The sequence below is a fragment of the Anabrus simplex genome, chromosome 6 (genome assembly GCF_040414725.1).
Source record: "Anabrus simplex isolate iqAnaSimp1 chromosome 6, ASM4041472v1, whole genome shotgun sequence".
Taxonomy (NCBI): domain Eukaryota; kingdom Metazoa; phylum Arthropoda; class Insecta; order Orthoptera; family Tettigoniidae; genus Anabrus; species Anabrus simplex.
In genome coordinates, this window is record NC_090270.1 from 299,633,107 (window position 1) to 299,649,480 (window position 16,374).

Consider the following 16,374-nt stretch of genomic DNA (forward strand, 5'->3'; position numbering starts at 1 on the left):
GGACACTGGCCACAATTAAATGTCTGCAGCTATCAAACTTGGTACTCACAGGACTGATTAGACTGAAAAAGATGAAGAAGTATTCTGTTTGCAGAAATCTGGAGAGTAGAGGATGAGGATGTATGTTTGGAGCTCAAAAGCAATCACATTTTTATCTCTTGTTTCTCAGATACAATATACAGTACTGTAGTATTGCTCTACCATGTAGTTACTGATTTTTCTGCTAACTCATTCCTTAATATGAAGTCCTACCGGGCGAGATGGCCATACGGTTAGGGGCACGCATCTGTGAGCTTGCATCCAGAAGACAGTGGATTTGAACCGCTCTGTTGGCAGCCCTGAAGGTGGTTTTCTATGGTTTCCAATTTACACACCAGACAAATGCTGGGGCTGAACCTTAATTAAAGCCACGGCCACTTCCTTCCCACTTCTAGGCCTTTCCTATCCCATCGTCGCCATAAAACCTATCTGTGTCAGTGCGACATGAAGGAAATTGTAAACAAAACAAAAATATAAAGAACCTAATAGTTAGTTTGGCTCGTAACTCTTTTACAATCTTAAAAATAATTTCTCAATAAGTCTTTCCCTTTTCACCATTGTGATCTATGTACCTTACTATTTCTCCTTTAACACATGGGTGACGGACCCCGAGAAATCTCGGTTTTATTCACGACATTGTTTTCGGTCTTCCTGTGACATCTCTTGACCATATATTGAACTACTTCGAACTTGCACATTGAGTATAATAAATCGTAGATGTATATCTGCCACTTTTATTTTACTCACGGCCTCTTTTATTCTTTCATTTAGTTTCGAAACGTCGACTTATTTTCTGCCGGTTCAGTCAATGACAAGATGGAGCGCCCGCGGAATACGATGTTAGCTGACGACGATAAGAATTATATGCTGATGATCGTTCAAATGGATATAGTGATAATGAATTAGTGGAAACTGAATGTGAGAGTGATAGTGGAAGTGATATTCAAGCCTCTACACGCCATAATTTACCTAGTGTGCTTATTTATTTCAATGACTCTGACGACGACAAAGATGTAAACATTAATGATGTGTTGTTGAATTAACACACATTTGCTTCCTTATCTTAGATATGTTTAAGTACTACTTGGGGCATTGATGTGTACTCATACCAACTTTAAAGATAAAATCTTGACTGGTTTAATATTTATCTGCATTTTATAATCAAGTGCATCCTAGTATGCTTAGTAGAAAAATATCCGGTCCACAGGGTATGTGACAAGCTCAAGCATCCGGTCAGCAATGTGTTAATATTCATTGTCAGCAGAGAATGCAGTAGCTTTATCTGTGATGATGATAACAAATATAATACAAGAATCATGGCACAATAGCCCATTAAGACCTTGGCCTTCCAGGACAACTGCTGCTCAGCCAGATGGCCGGCAGACACTAGAATGCCATGTGCAAAGTAATGCAGCTCATGCCAGCTCAGTTCTGGTGAGCTAACTTGTCATCATGACACCTGTGAGACCTACAGTGTCACGTGCACCACATTGTGGCAAGCTGAATTGTAGCTTGCCAAGTTGGACTAGCCTGAATCCAAGGCTACAGCATGTGATATGACTATTAGACTATGTGGTAGCCATGCTGCCAGTGTCAAGCCATTTCAGTTGTGGTATGACAATAGACATTTCGACGAAACTGCCGAAGTTTGGCATGAGTTCTGCTGAAAGATTTTTTCAGCAAAACAAGACCAGTCATCACTGAAAAAAGAAGTGCAATTAGTCCTCAGGCTGAATGGATCCTGTTCCAGACCTCAGTTCAGAATTGAAATCCTTGGACTAGCTGGGAATCAAACCCAGGATCTTTGAGTATGAACCAGTGCACACACTTATTTTGAAAGGCTATTGAACCTCACTTTTGTACTGTGAATCATTAGTATGTCCCTGTGTTCTTATGTTACAGTGTTTACTCACATAGTTAACACACTGTCTAGAGTAAAAAATATAGGTGATAAATCCAGCATGCAATTCTGACAAAGAATTTAATTGCTAAGAAAGGAGATCAATTAAATATATGCATAATAATTAGAAAAATCATAAATTGATCATCATTTGGTGTAAAAATATCACATCAGTTTTCTTCTAAATGCTCAAGATCATAAGCTTACATCTTGCAAGTTGAACACACAGGTTTGAAGTATTCCTTGGGTGTGGGAAGAATTTTCTTCCCATTGCAAGCTGATAATAGCACCTGAAGCAAAATAAATACACATTAGCTAAAGTATCAATGGCATCTGTACACAATGGCATACCAGCAGTATGCTATTCATCATCGCTACTGCAGGAAGAACTGTTAATCTTATTACTATGGCATCTTTTCACAGCAAATTATCTTCACTCTCATCTAATATATTCAAGATTCCTGTTTTCTTCAAACTGTTTTCAATTACCTCAGAGGAATTCATTTCATGAGAAATGCCATATCCAGCATAATCCAACAACACTATGTATTCCAGAAATTTGGCTTCTACTTGTTGAAACTTGCCAGGCTAGTCAGCACATTAGCTCGCTGCTCTATTCCAGCTCACCGCTTGGTGGGATGGGCTGGATTAGCTCAGATGATATGACAATCCGCCAGCTCAACAGATACAAGTCAACTCATCAGAAGTGTGTAGGGATGAGCTTCAAAAGCATGATACATGCCTCTGGCCTCATCGTTAGTGTGCCATCCTCAGCCATATTAGATGGCTTTCTTGATTGGATCTACTGCCTCTCTTATCAGACAGCCCCTCAGTTGATCTCATGAGGCTTGAATGAACACTGTTCCAGGTCTCAGTTCAGAATTAAGATCCTTGGATGGCTGGAAATTGAATCTAGGACCTCCAAGTAAGAAGCCATCATGCTTACCTTACACCATGGGGCTGGCTATAACAACAACAACCAAGTGCTTTATCCAAACCTGACATTGGTTACATAGTCACCAAGCAAGTTGGCTTGCGGTTAGGAGTGTGCAGCTGTGAGCTTGCATTCGGGAGATAGTGGGTTCGAACCCCACTGTCGGCAGCCCTGAAGATGGTTTTCCCTGGTTTTCCCATTTTCACACCAGGCAAATGCTAGGGCTGTATCTTAATTTAGGCCATGGCCGCTTCCTTCCCACTTCTAGCCCTTTCCTATCCGATCGTTGCCATGAGACCTATCTGTGTCAGTGCAACGTAAAGTTTTTAAAAAAGTTACATAGTCATTGCTAACAGCTAATCCAGGGGCCACTGATAAGGCATCCTGAGCTGGAATTTACATGTGGGAGGGTCACCAGTTCCTTTCCACTCCCTCTCAAGCAAACAACACTCAGGCTACCGATCTGAGTAATAACCACATCTAGTGTTGCTAAAGTTTGGAGCTCTGACAAGACACAGTGATCCAACCTTTCTACATGATGAATTTATTTTCAACCCTTTTCACAATATTTATTAAAATTGTAATGCTCTTTTTGCAATTTTTGCAGGATGTTGAAGCATTGGGATTCAAGTTGGGCTTTACTATAGATGTTGGAAACTTCCACAATGTGTCCCTTGGGCAAGGGCAAGAAGTTGTAGCTGAGGAGGCAATGGATATTGGAGCAAAGAGTGGACACTGGGTTATATTACAGGTAAGCTGCAGTTCTATCTTTTTATATTATTTTATTGGTAAATTTCCAGGACCCCAGGGCTCTCAACTTGGGAGCATGGGTTGGCGACCATTGGACCCTTAGCAGAGTCCTGGCACTGCTTCCACTTACTTGTGCCAGGGTCCTCACTTTCATCTATTCTGTCCGACCTCCCTTGGTCAACTCTTGTTCATTTCTGACCCCAACGTTTTAGAGAATTCAAAGTCTAGTGAGTCTTTCAATTTCACACCCTTCGTGGCCCTTGCCTTTCTTCATCCATTAAATCATTTTTTGAAGTGACGGACCCCTTCTTTTTTCTTCTTTTTCTCTCTGTCTACCCCCTGGGGGTGGGGGACACAGACGAAAAATACACCCACAGTATCCCCTTCCTGTCGTAAGAGGCAACAAAAAGGGGGCAACAAAGGTATGATTGTATTAGAACCATCAAACTAGTACCATCACACAGGGAATACCATGGGTTGCCTTTACTTGCGAGTAGTACCACTATGTTAGGTACACAATAGACTTTTGATAAGTAGCAACAGAAGGTGAGTTTGTATGGGTTTTCCAGTACCCGTGATTAGTACCACTATATCAGCGACACCATGGGTCTGCATTGCCTATGATTAGTACCCACTTTATGAGAAACACCACGGGAATACTGGCACCCGTGATTAGTATAGCTAGGTGAGGAACACCATAGGTTTGCGTTGCCTATGAGTGGCGCCATTATGTGAGAAACACCATAGGTCTGCATTACCTGTGCGAAGTACAATACTTGTGAGTAGTACCATAATGTGTGGAACACCGTGAGTCTACGCTAGTTTTGATTAGTACTGCAACTTGACAAATACCATGGTTCTACTTTACTAGCGATAAGTACCATTATGAGGGGCCGTTGACCTGGATTTTGGACCCCTTGAGACAACAAGCATCCTCATTTCAGGATTGTGCTTTAAAAACAGTCCCTTGGTTAGTAATACTATTGTTTATGATAGTTTCTGGGTCGGATCCACTGATTGTTTTAAAACCATATCCATTCATTCACTCTACATCATCACTTTTTTTATTCTGGTCAGGGGATGATTTTGAACTTTTAAACTGTCATTACATTTTGTACGATTAGAGGCCAATGACATAGATGTTAGGCCCCTTGAATCAACAAGCATCATCATCATCATCATCATCATCATCATCAAATTTCCAGTAAGAGATGATGTTCATCATCAACATTTTCCCTTTATACATATGACCTAGTTGGGTCAAATATCTGTCCTCTTCATTTGATTCTTTCTTTGCCACTCTTGAAGCCAGGTTGAGAAGCTCAGATGTTAGAGTGCTGGCTGATCTGAGTCTAAGTTGGTGGGCTGCCATTTTTGATAGATAGGCTCTCCCCTTATTGATTCAGATTCTGTCCTATGTTCCTGGCCTTTTTTCCACCTATATTCTCTTTATCTTTTTGTTTGGCTCTTTACTTTTCCCAACTTTCTTCTTATCCTACACTTCCAAAAAGCAAAAGATTGGAATCGCAGGAAAGAAAGAGCTGGAGCAATGAATGGTGCTCTCTTACGATCCTCTGCTGTTAAAACTAGAATGTGCTATCACTGCTACAGAGTTTGTAGGTCTTGAACTGGACTGATCAGCCATTTGAGAAGATATATTTGATTCACAAACAACTTATTTATGTTCGTGTGATGAATAAATGCCTGTGATGAGATGATGATGTTGACACTTTCCAGATCAGGTGACCCCTCAAGGAATGTTGAAGCTTGCCCTGCTGACAAAGATGGAAAGAAGAAAGGAGCTCATTATGGGCTGAGGAGAAATGAATTAAGAAGAACTGGGATTACGAGTGGTGGTGGTGATTATTGTTTTAAGAGGAAGTACAACTAGGCAACCATCCTCTACATAACACTAATCAGAGAGAAAAAATGGAAGGGTTTCGACACTTCAAAAAATGAAGGTATCAGCCAAAGAAAGACAAGGGCCATGAAGGGCGTGAAAATGAGGGACTCCCTAGCCCTTGCAAGCTAATAGTGTCAGGGTCAGAAAAGAACAAGAGTTGACTTAGGGAGGTCAGATAGGATAGATGAAAATGAGGAGCCTGGCACGAGTAAGTGGAAGCATTGCCAGGACTCAGCTAAGGGCCCTGTGTTTGCCAAACTACTTCCCCAAATTACAAGCTCCTAGAGCCCCATTTAGTTGCCTCTTACGACAGGAGACTGAGTGAGTGTTATTCTACTGCCCCCACCCACCAGGGGACTTACATTCTTACACTACCCAGGCAAAAAAATTGGCTAGAACAGGGGTTTCCAATTAGTAAGGACTTAACACGTTCAATACCTGCTTCTGAGTGGGGCACTTGAATGCCTGGACCAGCCATTTTGATGCCCGGCCCTCTTGACGTGCATCACTTAATACAATTTACAATTACTCCTAAACTATAAATGTTAGAAAAATGTTACTTTGTGCTTACCTCTAGTAAATATTTAGGGTGTGATATCTGGTGTAATAGGTTTCAAAATATGTCTAATTTTACACAGCCTATCTGTACTGTCGGCATAATGATTACTGTCACCGAAGTGAAGAAATGAAAGAATATGAAGGAACCGTGTTCGGAACATCGTATTAGAAAATATCGGAGTATGAAAAACAGAGTCTTCGGTCCAGTACATATTTATATCAGGATTTTGGACTAATCGGTTTCCACGATTGCATGATCGAATTATTTGTGAAAGGCCGGAAGCGCCACACTTGACTCGCGTAGAGATTGGTCAGCTCACAAACATTCTGATAAAATTCGTCATTCAAGAAAGTACTCACGTAACTCATAATATCCTGCTCATTTTCTATTTGAACCTTTATACCTGAATTCTCTGTAAATGGTGGAACGGGTGGACAATAACTAGGATGATATGTATCAGGCACTTCACTTTTCTCTATAGGCCTATCGGATTCGGGAATCGGAATTTCCTCGTCACTCTCACTTTCACTATCTGAGTCTATTTCAGGAATAAGTTCATCACCAGAATATTCATTGTGAAAAATATTTAATAATTAATCTTCCGTAAGAAACTTTGTTTTATAAGCCAATATACTACACTTGGTAAGAACAACACGCACTGCATTGGAATCTCAAGTACCGTCTTGACGCGCGAGGCAATGCTGAGATATTCCCGCTAAAAAAGCTAAGATAAACATGAGCCCACTCAACACGAGGGTCAAACACATTCCTGCTACAACCAGTAACGCTGACTACGATGTAAGAATCCATAGATGACGAATATAAACAGCATTGCTTCGCGCGGAATATTAAACGTCTTACGCCATCCACGGCCTGCAGCATAGGAGCAAGCTTAAACGTCTTACGCCGTCCACAGTCCGCAATGAGTTAAGGGCCACATTGGAAATGGTAGGCAAGATCGTGGGCTGCACTTTAACAGTAGGCTAATTTTTGTAAAATTGCGCAAGAAAAACAGAGGTACCAGTATGATATAACATGCATAGTTCAAATGAAATGAAGGTTTAATGATTATAATTGCTTAAAACGTAATTGCATAAAAGAGTGAAATTAAACACTGTTATACCCAGGGCAATTGAATTTGAAAGAAGAACACCAAACAATGTCAGTTCATTTTAATTAATATTTGACAAATTGCAAAAAAGTAATAAAAAATAATATAAACAACGGGTGAGTTGGCCATGCAGTTAGGGGCGTGCGGCTGCGAGCTTGCATCCGGGAAATAGTGGGTTCGAGTCCCACTGTCAGCAGCCCTGGTTTTCCATGGTTTCTCCTTTTCACACCAGACAAATGCTGGGGCTGTACCTTAACTAAAGCCACGGCCGCTTCCTTCCAACTCCTAGGCCTTTCCTATCCCATCATCGCCATAAAACCTATCTGTGTCGGTGTGATGTAAAGCCACTAGAAAAAAAAAATAATAAAAAAAGATACCAAAAGACAAACTGAAATTAATAATGTAATCAAAACAAAACTTAAAGGAGGACAATTTAGTGGGAGTAGTGTGAAGGGAACAGCGATATACAGTTGTAAGAGCCAGGAGAACTTCCCTGAAAATTTCCTCAAGTGTGCATCCGTGTGTACCAGTCAGTACTGCCAATGAGAGAAGACCAAAGAATTGAAACCGCTTCTTACACCAACGGCAGTTAAAGTATTTCGTGGTGTTCATTGCATGTTACGTTGCATAAAATTTCCACAGCAAGGTTGGTGTGGAGTTCAAGAATTGGTATGGATCCAATAGCCATTTTTATAATGGTTAAGACCCAGCACTGGCATTTGTGAGGACTCATTTTCTGCCAAAGTTTGGATTAAAATTTTTTAAATAAAAAATAATCTATTCAGACCAAGTGAATAAATGAAAACAAGAAATAATGTTAAAGAATGAATTAGTTGTGACTTTGGTCTATAAAGGGCATTAACATTAATACATTTTTGAATGAGCTACGAAATATTTTTGTAAATTTTCTTCACATTTCTTAAAATATTTCTTTTAAAAACACTCACGGGTTGCCATTTGGAAACCCTCAGGCTAGACAGTAAGAGAAATGAAATTTAAGAATGTTAGAATAGAAATGAAGAAAATGGAGCACAGACACCTCTCAGGCAACTTGGGGGACACTTTGTTAGTCTGGCTCTACACCGAGACCAATTCAGCATGGATAATCCTGAGCTGGCTCAGCCCTCAAGAACAACAAACACATGAGCCCCCACACCAACATCCTTGGTGTCCCTAGAGGGGGTTGATGAGAGACCCTGTCTATTGGATGATGTGGAGACTGTCCTTGTCCTACTGTGTTTTAACTTCCTCTTCCAGTGCTGACTTCTCTTTGTATTTAATTTGTGTTTCTGTTGATGATGTTCCTATCCTTTAGTATAACTGTTGAATTAACATAGTTCATAAAATGTGTTATTTTCTAGAACATTCATCTTGTCAAGAAATGGCTGCCACAGCTAGAAAAGAAGTTAGAGCTTTATGGTACTGGGTCTCATCCTGATTACCGCATGTTTATGAGTGCTGAACCAGCAGCAACTCCTGCTGCACATATCATTCCTCAGGTATGACCTTTCTACTTGTATCATGTGCACCTTAAAAACCAAACTTATTGCCTCTTGAATGATGATGCTGTTTTTGTGGTGTACTCATTGTCAAACATAGGAGACAAATGATAGTCTCCATTTATACAGTTCTATTCTGCTTCAGAATGATCATTTTAAATGAAAAGTTTCTTATTCATTTTGTCAACATTTTGATTTTTCTGTCAATAAAACACTGTGTCCAAAGTAAGTAAGTATTTATTTATTTATTTATTTATTTATTTATTTATTTATTTATTTATTTATTTATTTATTTATTTATTTATTTATTTATTTATTTCCATGAGTAAATAGTCAGTGTCATGGCCTTCAGTTCAGAGATTCCCAGGTTCATTTCCCAGCTGAGTCAGTTTTAGCTACATCTCGTTAATTCCTCTAGCCTGGGGACTCTGTGTAAAATGTTTGTCTTCCCCATCACCCTCCAACCACTACAGACACACAAAGTAATGAATAAGCCTACATCATCCCTCCTGGCATCGGGAAGGGCATCCAGCTGTAAAACAGGACCAAGTGTACAGGTGTGACACAATTCACATCCACAACTCCTCAAGGTATTGGATAAACAAGAGAGAAAGAAGGAAATGCATTAATTCACTTACTTAGTCAATTGTGGTAGGGACAAGCAAGTTACATAAAAGTAAGTGGTATAGCAGTACAGGATGTAGTTAACATGAAATTTTGTACACTTAACATGAAAATAATTTAGGTGTGGAAGCATAGTGCTCTAGCCATTCATCTTCTGATGGTGTCCCATGTTTGAATCCTGGTGGCTTCTAGTGGGAATTTTGTGGGCTATACCATGTCTCAAGATTTCCCTCAGCATAGTTGTGAGGTACTTCTTTTTCCTCTTGTTTTACGTTGCACCAACACAGACAGCTCTTATAGTAACAATGAGATAGGACAGGGCTAGGACTGAGGAGGAAGTGACTGTAGCCTTAATTAAGGTATACAGACCAAGCATTTGCCTGGTGTGAAAAACGGGACACCACAGAAAGCCATCTTCAGGGCTGCCAACCTTGGGATACTTTGAAAGATAGAGGGTATTATCTGCATCCTCTCAAACAAATCCTATGGTGCAGTAGCCCAAAGGGGCCCTAGTAACTCCTCATTTGTTCTTATGTAGACTAAGTGGACTTCAAACCAGCTCTCAGATCCAGGTGAAAATCCATGATCCGGCTGGGAATTAAAGTTGGGAACTTCTGGTAAGAGGCTGGCTTGCTACCCTAGATCATGGGGCCGGCAATTTCTCACAAACTGCAGGAACTAGATGGTAACAACGAACATGAAATTACCAAAATTTCTCGTGCTGGTTGAGATGTGTAAACAAGAACATATGTGTGATATTCTGCTTTTATGAGAGATGAAAGCTTATACTGTATTTCCAGCACATGATTCAAGGCAATACCTTTATCTTTTTCATTTAATTCTGCTATCTTGAAAATGTAACAATATGCTGAAGAACATCTATTTCTTCTCAGCCTCACTTAAGCTCATCTCTGCTACCCAGCTTCATCAGGAATATTTTGAGAGCTTCATTCCTGATGTAGGAAATGTGTGATGAGTAAATAGACCAGACTTCATGGATTAGGTGGGACAGTCCCACTTTTAGGCATTTTGTCCTGCTGTCCATCAAAGAGCTCAGTGAATGTCTAACCCAGGGCCTCTCAGGGTGTATGCACCAGTGTATTGCGTAGTGCAAGGTGCAAAAAACAACTTCACTTGGTTGACCAGACTGCAGACCCCCACTCCTTGATTTGGAGCAATAACACTGTCACTCTCTTTCCCCGCGTCTGTCTCGCTCGCTCCGCCTGTCTCCCTCTTCCTCACTTGTTCGGTAGCGCTCCAAATCCGAGTTGAGCCAAACTTAGCAGAGTCGCCCCGAGACGAAGTGCTGGTCCGAGCCGAATGGGAACAATGCACTGTGCACAGGACCTCTGCACCTCAGTTTGCACGCATGAGATTTTGGGCGTTTGAGAGGCCCTGGTTTAACCCGTTCCCTGTTATGGACAATAAATTGTCATCAAACAGGAGATGCCTGCCACATGTTATGGATGTAGATTTATTGCAAATTATTTTGATCAAATGTGCATTGTATTTTACTGAATGTTTTGGAGAAATACTTTTCTTGAAATAAAAATAAAATGTATTTTTATCTTACCTTTTTAGTATGGTATGCCTCAAAACAGGGATTGAAGCACAAGGGCACATTTCTGCAGGCAGCACACATTGTTCTTACATCTTTCCTAACACCTATTTCCTGATACAAAACAAATCGCCAACTAGCATATTTTTTCTTGCCTGTGGATGGAATCTTGGAGATAAAATTTCTCTCTTTTAGCCTATCACCAAAGATGAAATCAATTTCATTGTCTAGTACATCTTCACCAAAATAATTTCTGCATCACTAACATTTACTATACGTCGCGAACCACTCGACTCAACATCTTTATCCATTTATCGTGCTGACTTGTCAAAGACACACTTACAAGTGATAGTGATCTGATTTAAATTTTCAAGGCATATTATTTGTATAATATCATGAGCTCATTATAGGTATGTATGTTTATTTTTGTAATCTCATATGCCATATTACAAGATAAGCAAGTGTGTCAGATAGCGTCTGTCTACACTTGAAATTCATAGTGAGAGCTAGCAAGCATATCTAATTCAGAATGAGGAAATGATATTGCTGACATTCAACTCCATATAGGTTTCTTCCATAAGGAAAACAGAAGTGTTTGGGCATGTAGATTATACAGCTGAACCCAAATTTTTAACTACTGTTAGTATTTTCTTGCATACAATTTCTCGAATAGAGAAAGATAGAAGACAGTGGAGAAACATACATTCTCAAAACATGTTCGAGTAATTATTATATATTAAATTTTTTTATTAGTATTTATTTATTTTATTTATTTATGACACATGTCTGTAACAGAGTTGCACTCCAATTACAACCGACATTACAAAATATAGTACAATAATATACATTGCAAAACAGAAAAAAGATCACAAAAAATTAACAACAGATTTTGAAAATTTATAATAAACAAATTTAAAAGAAAAAATGATAAAAGCAACAATAGGTTATATACAGATCAGGATTAGATATTGCTGTAATTACTGGCTCCTGACTGCATAAGTAGGAAGAGCTAAAACTTTATGTGCAAGCACACACATATGTGAACAGGTCAGGTGCATGATTAAGAGTGTAAAAATAATATCTTGGATTTTATAGACAAATAAATTCCATTTGGGTTATTGACAAAGAGATAGTGTAATGAATTCTATTTTCTTTTTGTAAGATGCCATTTGTTAAGATTTTTTAAGCATATTCACTAAAGAAAATCCAAGGTGGATAAGTGACAAGGTAGATTCTTTATCTCCTCTTCATCACTGCTGAAAACCGTTCAAGACGATAATGTTCATCATGTGGTTCTGTGTCCTCACAGAAAGTTGGCAAATGTCATGGATTAACTTTTCCTATTTTATGTTTACCATATCAGAGTTAATTGATGCTTAATCCATGCCAAATTTTAGGCATCAAAGTATTATGCAAACATTTTCAGGTTTTATGTCATTCTGAAGGTACCACTGCATATAATTAAGGTTTTGAATTTTTTCAGGGCATTTTAGAGTCTTCAATCAAGATAACAAATGAACCTCCTACAGGAATGCTAGCCAATGTGCATAAGGCTCTGGACAACTTCAACCAAGACACTCTTGAAATGTGTAGCAAGGAAGCTGAGTTTAAAGCAATCCTCTTCTCTCTCTGTTACTTCCATGCTGTTGTGGCAGAACGAAGAAAGTTTGGTCCACAAGGCTGGAACAAAGTTTATCCATTCAATGTTGGTGAGTAGTAGCTTGGTGCCTTCTACTGTATTGGAATTTGAATAAGAGTTGGAGTTCGACAGCAGACTGTGATCATCCAGCAACACACACAACTCGTCCTGTAATTCCTGATCATATAACATGCTGACTAGCCTTTTACTCTTTTTTACAGATTTGCTCTAAGTACACCATTGAGCAATGAGTGTTTGTGTTTGAAACACATGGATTATTATTATATTCACATAGCTGTCAGCTTGCATTCAGGAGATAGTGGGTTTAAGCCTCATTGTCAGCAGCCCTGAAGATGGTTTTCCATGGTTCACCATTTTCACACCAGGCAAATGCTAGCTATGCCTGTACCTTAATTAAGGCCATAGTTGCTTCCTTCCCTCTCCTAGCCCTTTCCTATCCCATTGTTGCCATAAGACCTATCTGTGTTGGTGTGACATAAAGCAAATTGTACTACTACTACATACTCTTAAGTTAACGGATAAACAAGAAAAACCTTTGCTCTTTAGTGGAAAATATTGTTGCCAACTCTGTAGCAAAGAGTTATTTTTCCTTCACCATTCAAATATTTCCTGGAAAACAGAATAATATTTTTAAATGTACAAATTGTACTTAGGTATGAAAGAAATTGAAAAAATGTAACAACATAATTTAGATATGTTTCCAAATGTTTATTTTCTTTGAAGCCCTATATAACTACATTCCTTTCACTACACATGAGAAAAATGTAATTTTAGATAATAGTGATGAAAAATATTGGAGAGAATAATAGAAAGGAGGGTTAGAGGAAGGGTGGAAAGAAATTTAGAAGAAGATCGGTATGGATTTTGACAGGGCGGTGTCAACAATAGACCCTATATTTACCATGAGATTACTGATGGAAAAACAGTGGGAAAAAGAAGATCTGGTGATGATATTCCTTGATCTAGAGAAGACATACGATAGTGTTAATAAAAAATAATTTTAAAAGGTGTGGGAAATCCTGGAAAGAAAAGGATGTTGAAGGCAATCAAGGGAACCAGTGAAAGCAATGTATAAGAATTGTTCCGGTTGTGTCTATACTCCATTGGGGAGAACAGATTGGTTTAGGAACCAAACTGGACTAAGACAGGGAAGTGTATTGTCTCCACTTATGTTTATAATGGTTATGGATGAAATTCTAAAGGAAACAAAAGCAAGATATGGAGGGGATATGAAAATATTGTTGTTTGCAGATGACATAGTTATCTGAGTTAACAATACAGAACAATACAACAATACAAATACAGTGTGAAAAATCAGTGTGGAGAAGAGCAAATCAGTGGTGATGACAAGAGAAAGAGAGGGAAAAGGAATCATTAGTATCAGTGGACAAAACCTTGAGGTTATCGAATACTTCAAATATTTAGGAAATTAAATAATGCAGGATGCAAGGTTGGATAAGGAGGTCAGCAGAAGTGTACAAGCAGGAAATACGTTCTACTAGATTATAAGAAACCTGGTATGGAACAGTAAAGTTCCCATGAAATGTAAAGAGATGATGTACAAGATGTATTATATACCTATATTAACGTATGCATCAGAGACTTGGACTTCGACCGCAAGAAATGAGAGTAAAATTCGGGCCAGTGAGATGAAGTTCCTGAGCAGTATGGTAGGGAAGACAAGGAGAGACAGAGTAAGAAATGTTGAGGTCAGAAAAGAGATAGGGGCAGGAAAACCGAGTGATAGAATGGAGAAGAATAAATTGAAATGGTTGGACATGTTATGAGGATGGAGGAGGGAAAGATACCAAAACAAGTGTTGGAGGATAAGATAGAAGGAAAGAGGGCAAGAGGGAGTTCCAGAGCAAGATGGATAGAGTCTGTCATGAGCAGTATAAGAAAAAGAATACTGGACTGGAATAGAATTACTGAAGAGGAGTAGTGGAAGGTGAGGCAACAGTGGAGAAGTGCCATCAACACCTCGACCTGGCAGGAGCTGGACAAGGGGAAATGAAAATTATGATGATGAGTGATGAAAAATAGTCAAGATAGGTAATATTTATAGTACATAGGGAGGACAAACGTTATTTTAATTTGTATGACCTAAGTACTACATTTATTTCAGCAATAATTATTGTTTTGACATGGACTTATTCTAATAGAACTGACAGACCTGTTAATAGTCTGTAGCATTGTGCAAGTAGTTATTGTAGGTGAAAATTGATTAGATGACTCATATCTATTAGAAGAAGCCAGGTGTTCAGGCATAATTATTTTAGCTGTAGTCCTTTCCTCGCCTTTGATATTTGGTGGGTAAAATATTGAAAATATGTGGTAAGTAATAATGAAATTTATCAGAACATAGATAACATATCTATAACAGTACGGAAGAGGAGACTGCTATTTTTTGGACATATTTACAGAATGGACGACAATAGACTAACCAAAAAGGTCTTCCCATATCTTTGGATGAAAAAGTCAACAACAACCTGGATTCAAGAGATCAAAAAAGACTTGGAAAGAAACAACATCAGAGAGGGAAGAAGTAATAGAAAGAGGAATTTTCAGGAAGAAAGCTCTAAAGATAAAAGGATTCCAAGGGAGGGAGGCAAAGAAAACTGGCACTAAGTGGTGTGAAGAAAGAAAAAAGAAACATAGTGAAACAATGAAGGAATATTGGAAGAAAAGGAAAGAACAACAACAAAAGATGAGAACTGAAATGGGAATGTGGTCCTAACGTAAGAAGAAGAAGAAGAAGAAGAAGAAGAAGAAGAAGAAGAAGTGTGGTTCGAGATGTGCTGCAAGTCTCTCTCCAAGGAGTGTGTTTCTGCTTGGGATTGGTAATACAGATCTTATCTGTAGTCTAGTGCCATGGCATGTACGTTCCTGATCCTGGAATCTGTGGTAGTTCTCTACAAAATGTCATCAAACTTTTGCGTATAACTGTCATATGCTGGGTTGAGTAGCTCAGGTGATAAAGCACGGCCTTCTGAACTCAAATTAGCAGGTTTGATCCCGGCTCTGACTGGTGGTATTTGAAGGTGCTCAAAGACGTCAGCTTCATGTCGGTGAATTTACTTTCACATTAAAGAAATCCTGCAGAACAAAATTCTGGCATCTCTGAGAGCCATAAAAGTACTTAATGGAATGTAAAACCAATAACAAGTACATAACTGTTGAATGTTTAAAACATGAACTAAATTGAAAAATTTATCAGAAGAAAAATATTTTCATTTCCTGTGCATAGTTCGTAGTATCTGTTTATGGGTGATGGAGAAAGGGATTATATAATTGTCTAGTGCCCCACCCCATCCTATAATACCGTATTGTAATACATAATTCACAAGTGTTTAGTAAATTATCTTAAGAGACAAAATTCGACTAAGCTGGTAGAAGATATATAGTAGAGTTAGTTCTCGTCTCTTCACGGGACGTATGATAATTCCATTTCACATAGTTGTGAATCATTATACCTAAGTTTTTAATGTGGGTTGTTTTCGGTACATTGTTGCAATTACAGTGATCATATCAACATTTGCTCTCATGGAGTTTGATTTTAAATGGTCTGGTGGTTGCAATCTTTTATTGTGAGAAAAGGTACCATAATAGGTCTTATTTACATTTAGAGTAAAAAATTTACTACTCAATCATTTGTTTATTGCTATTATATTTGGTAAGTCTGGTCCCAAGATGCTTTGTTAAAAACTATTACTTTGTCATCAACACATGAGAAAATTTTAGCACCTACCTGTATATCATAAAGGTAATTTCTGTACAGTAGGAAAAACACTAGTATAAATACTGTTCCTGTGGTACTTCTGTTTCAAGAAATTTTTT

General features: G+C 38.6%; 1 protein-coding gene across 1 annotated transcript in view; it reads left to right on the top strand.

The window, feature by feature from the left end:
* The window catches only part of Dhc93AB (Dynein heavy chain at 93AB), a 780,004-nt gene that overhangs the window by 710,256 nt on the left and 53,374 nt on the right, over nucleotides 1–16,374 (top strand). The window contains exons 72-74 of the mRNA XM_068228295.1: nucleotides 3,481–3,624; nucleotides 8,558–8,695; nucleotides 12,361–12,586. Of these exons, the coding sequence (XP_068084396.1) occupies nucleotides 3,481–3,624; nucleotides 8,558–8,695; nucleotides 12,361–12,586 (508 nt within the window). The remainder of the gene's footprint in view (nucleotides 1–3,480; nucleotides 3,625–8,557; nucleotides 8,696–12,360; nucleotides 12,587–16,374) is intronic.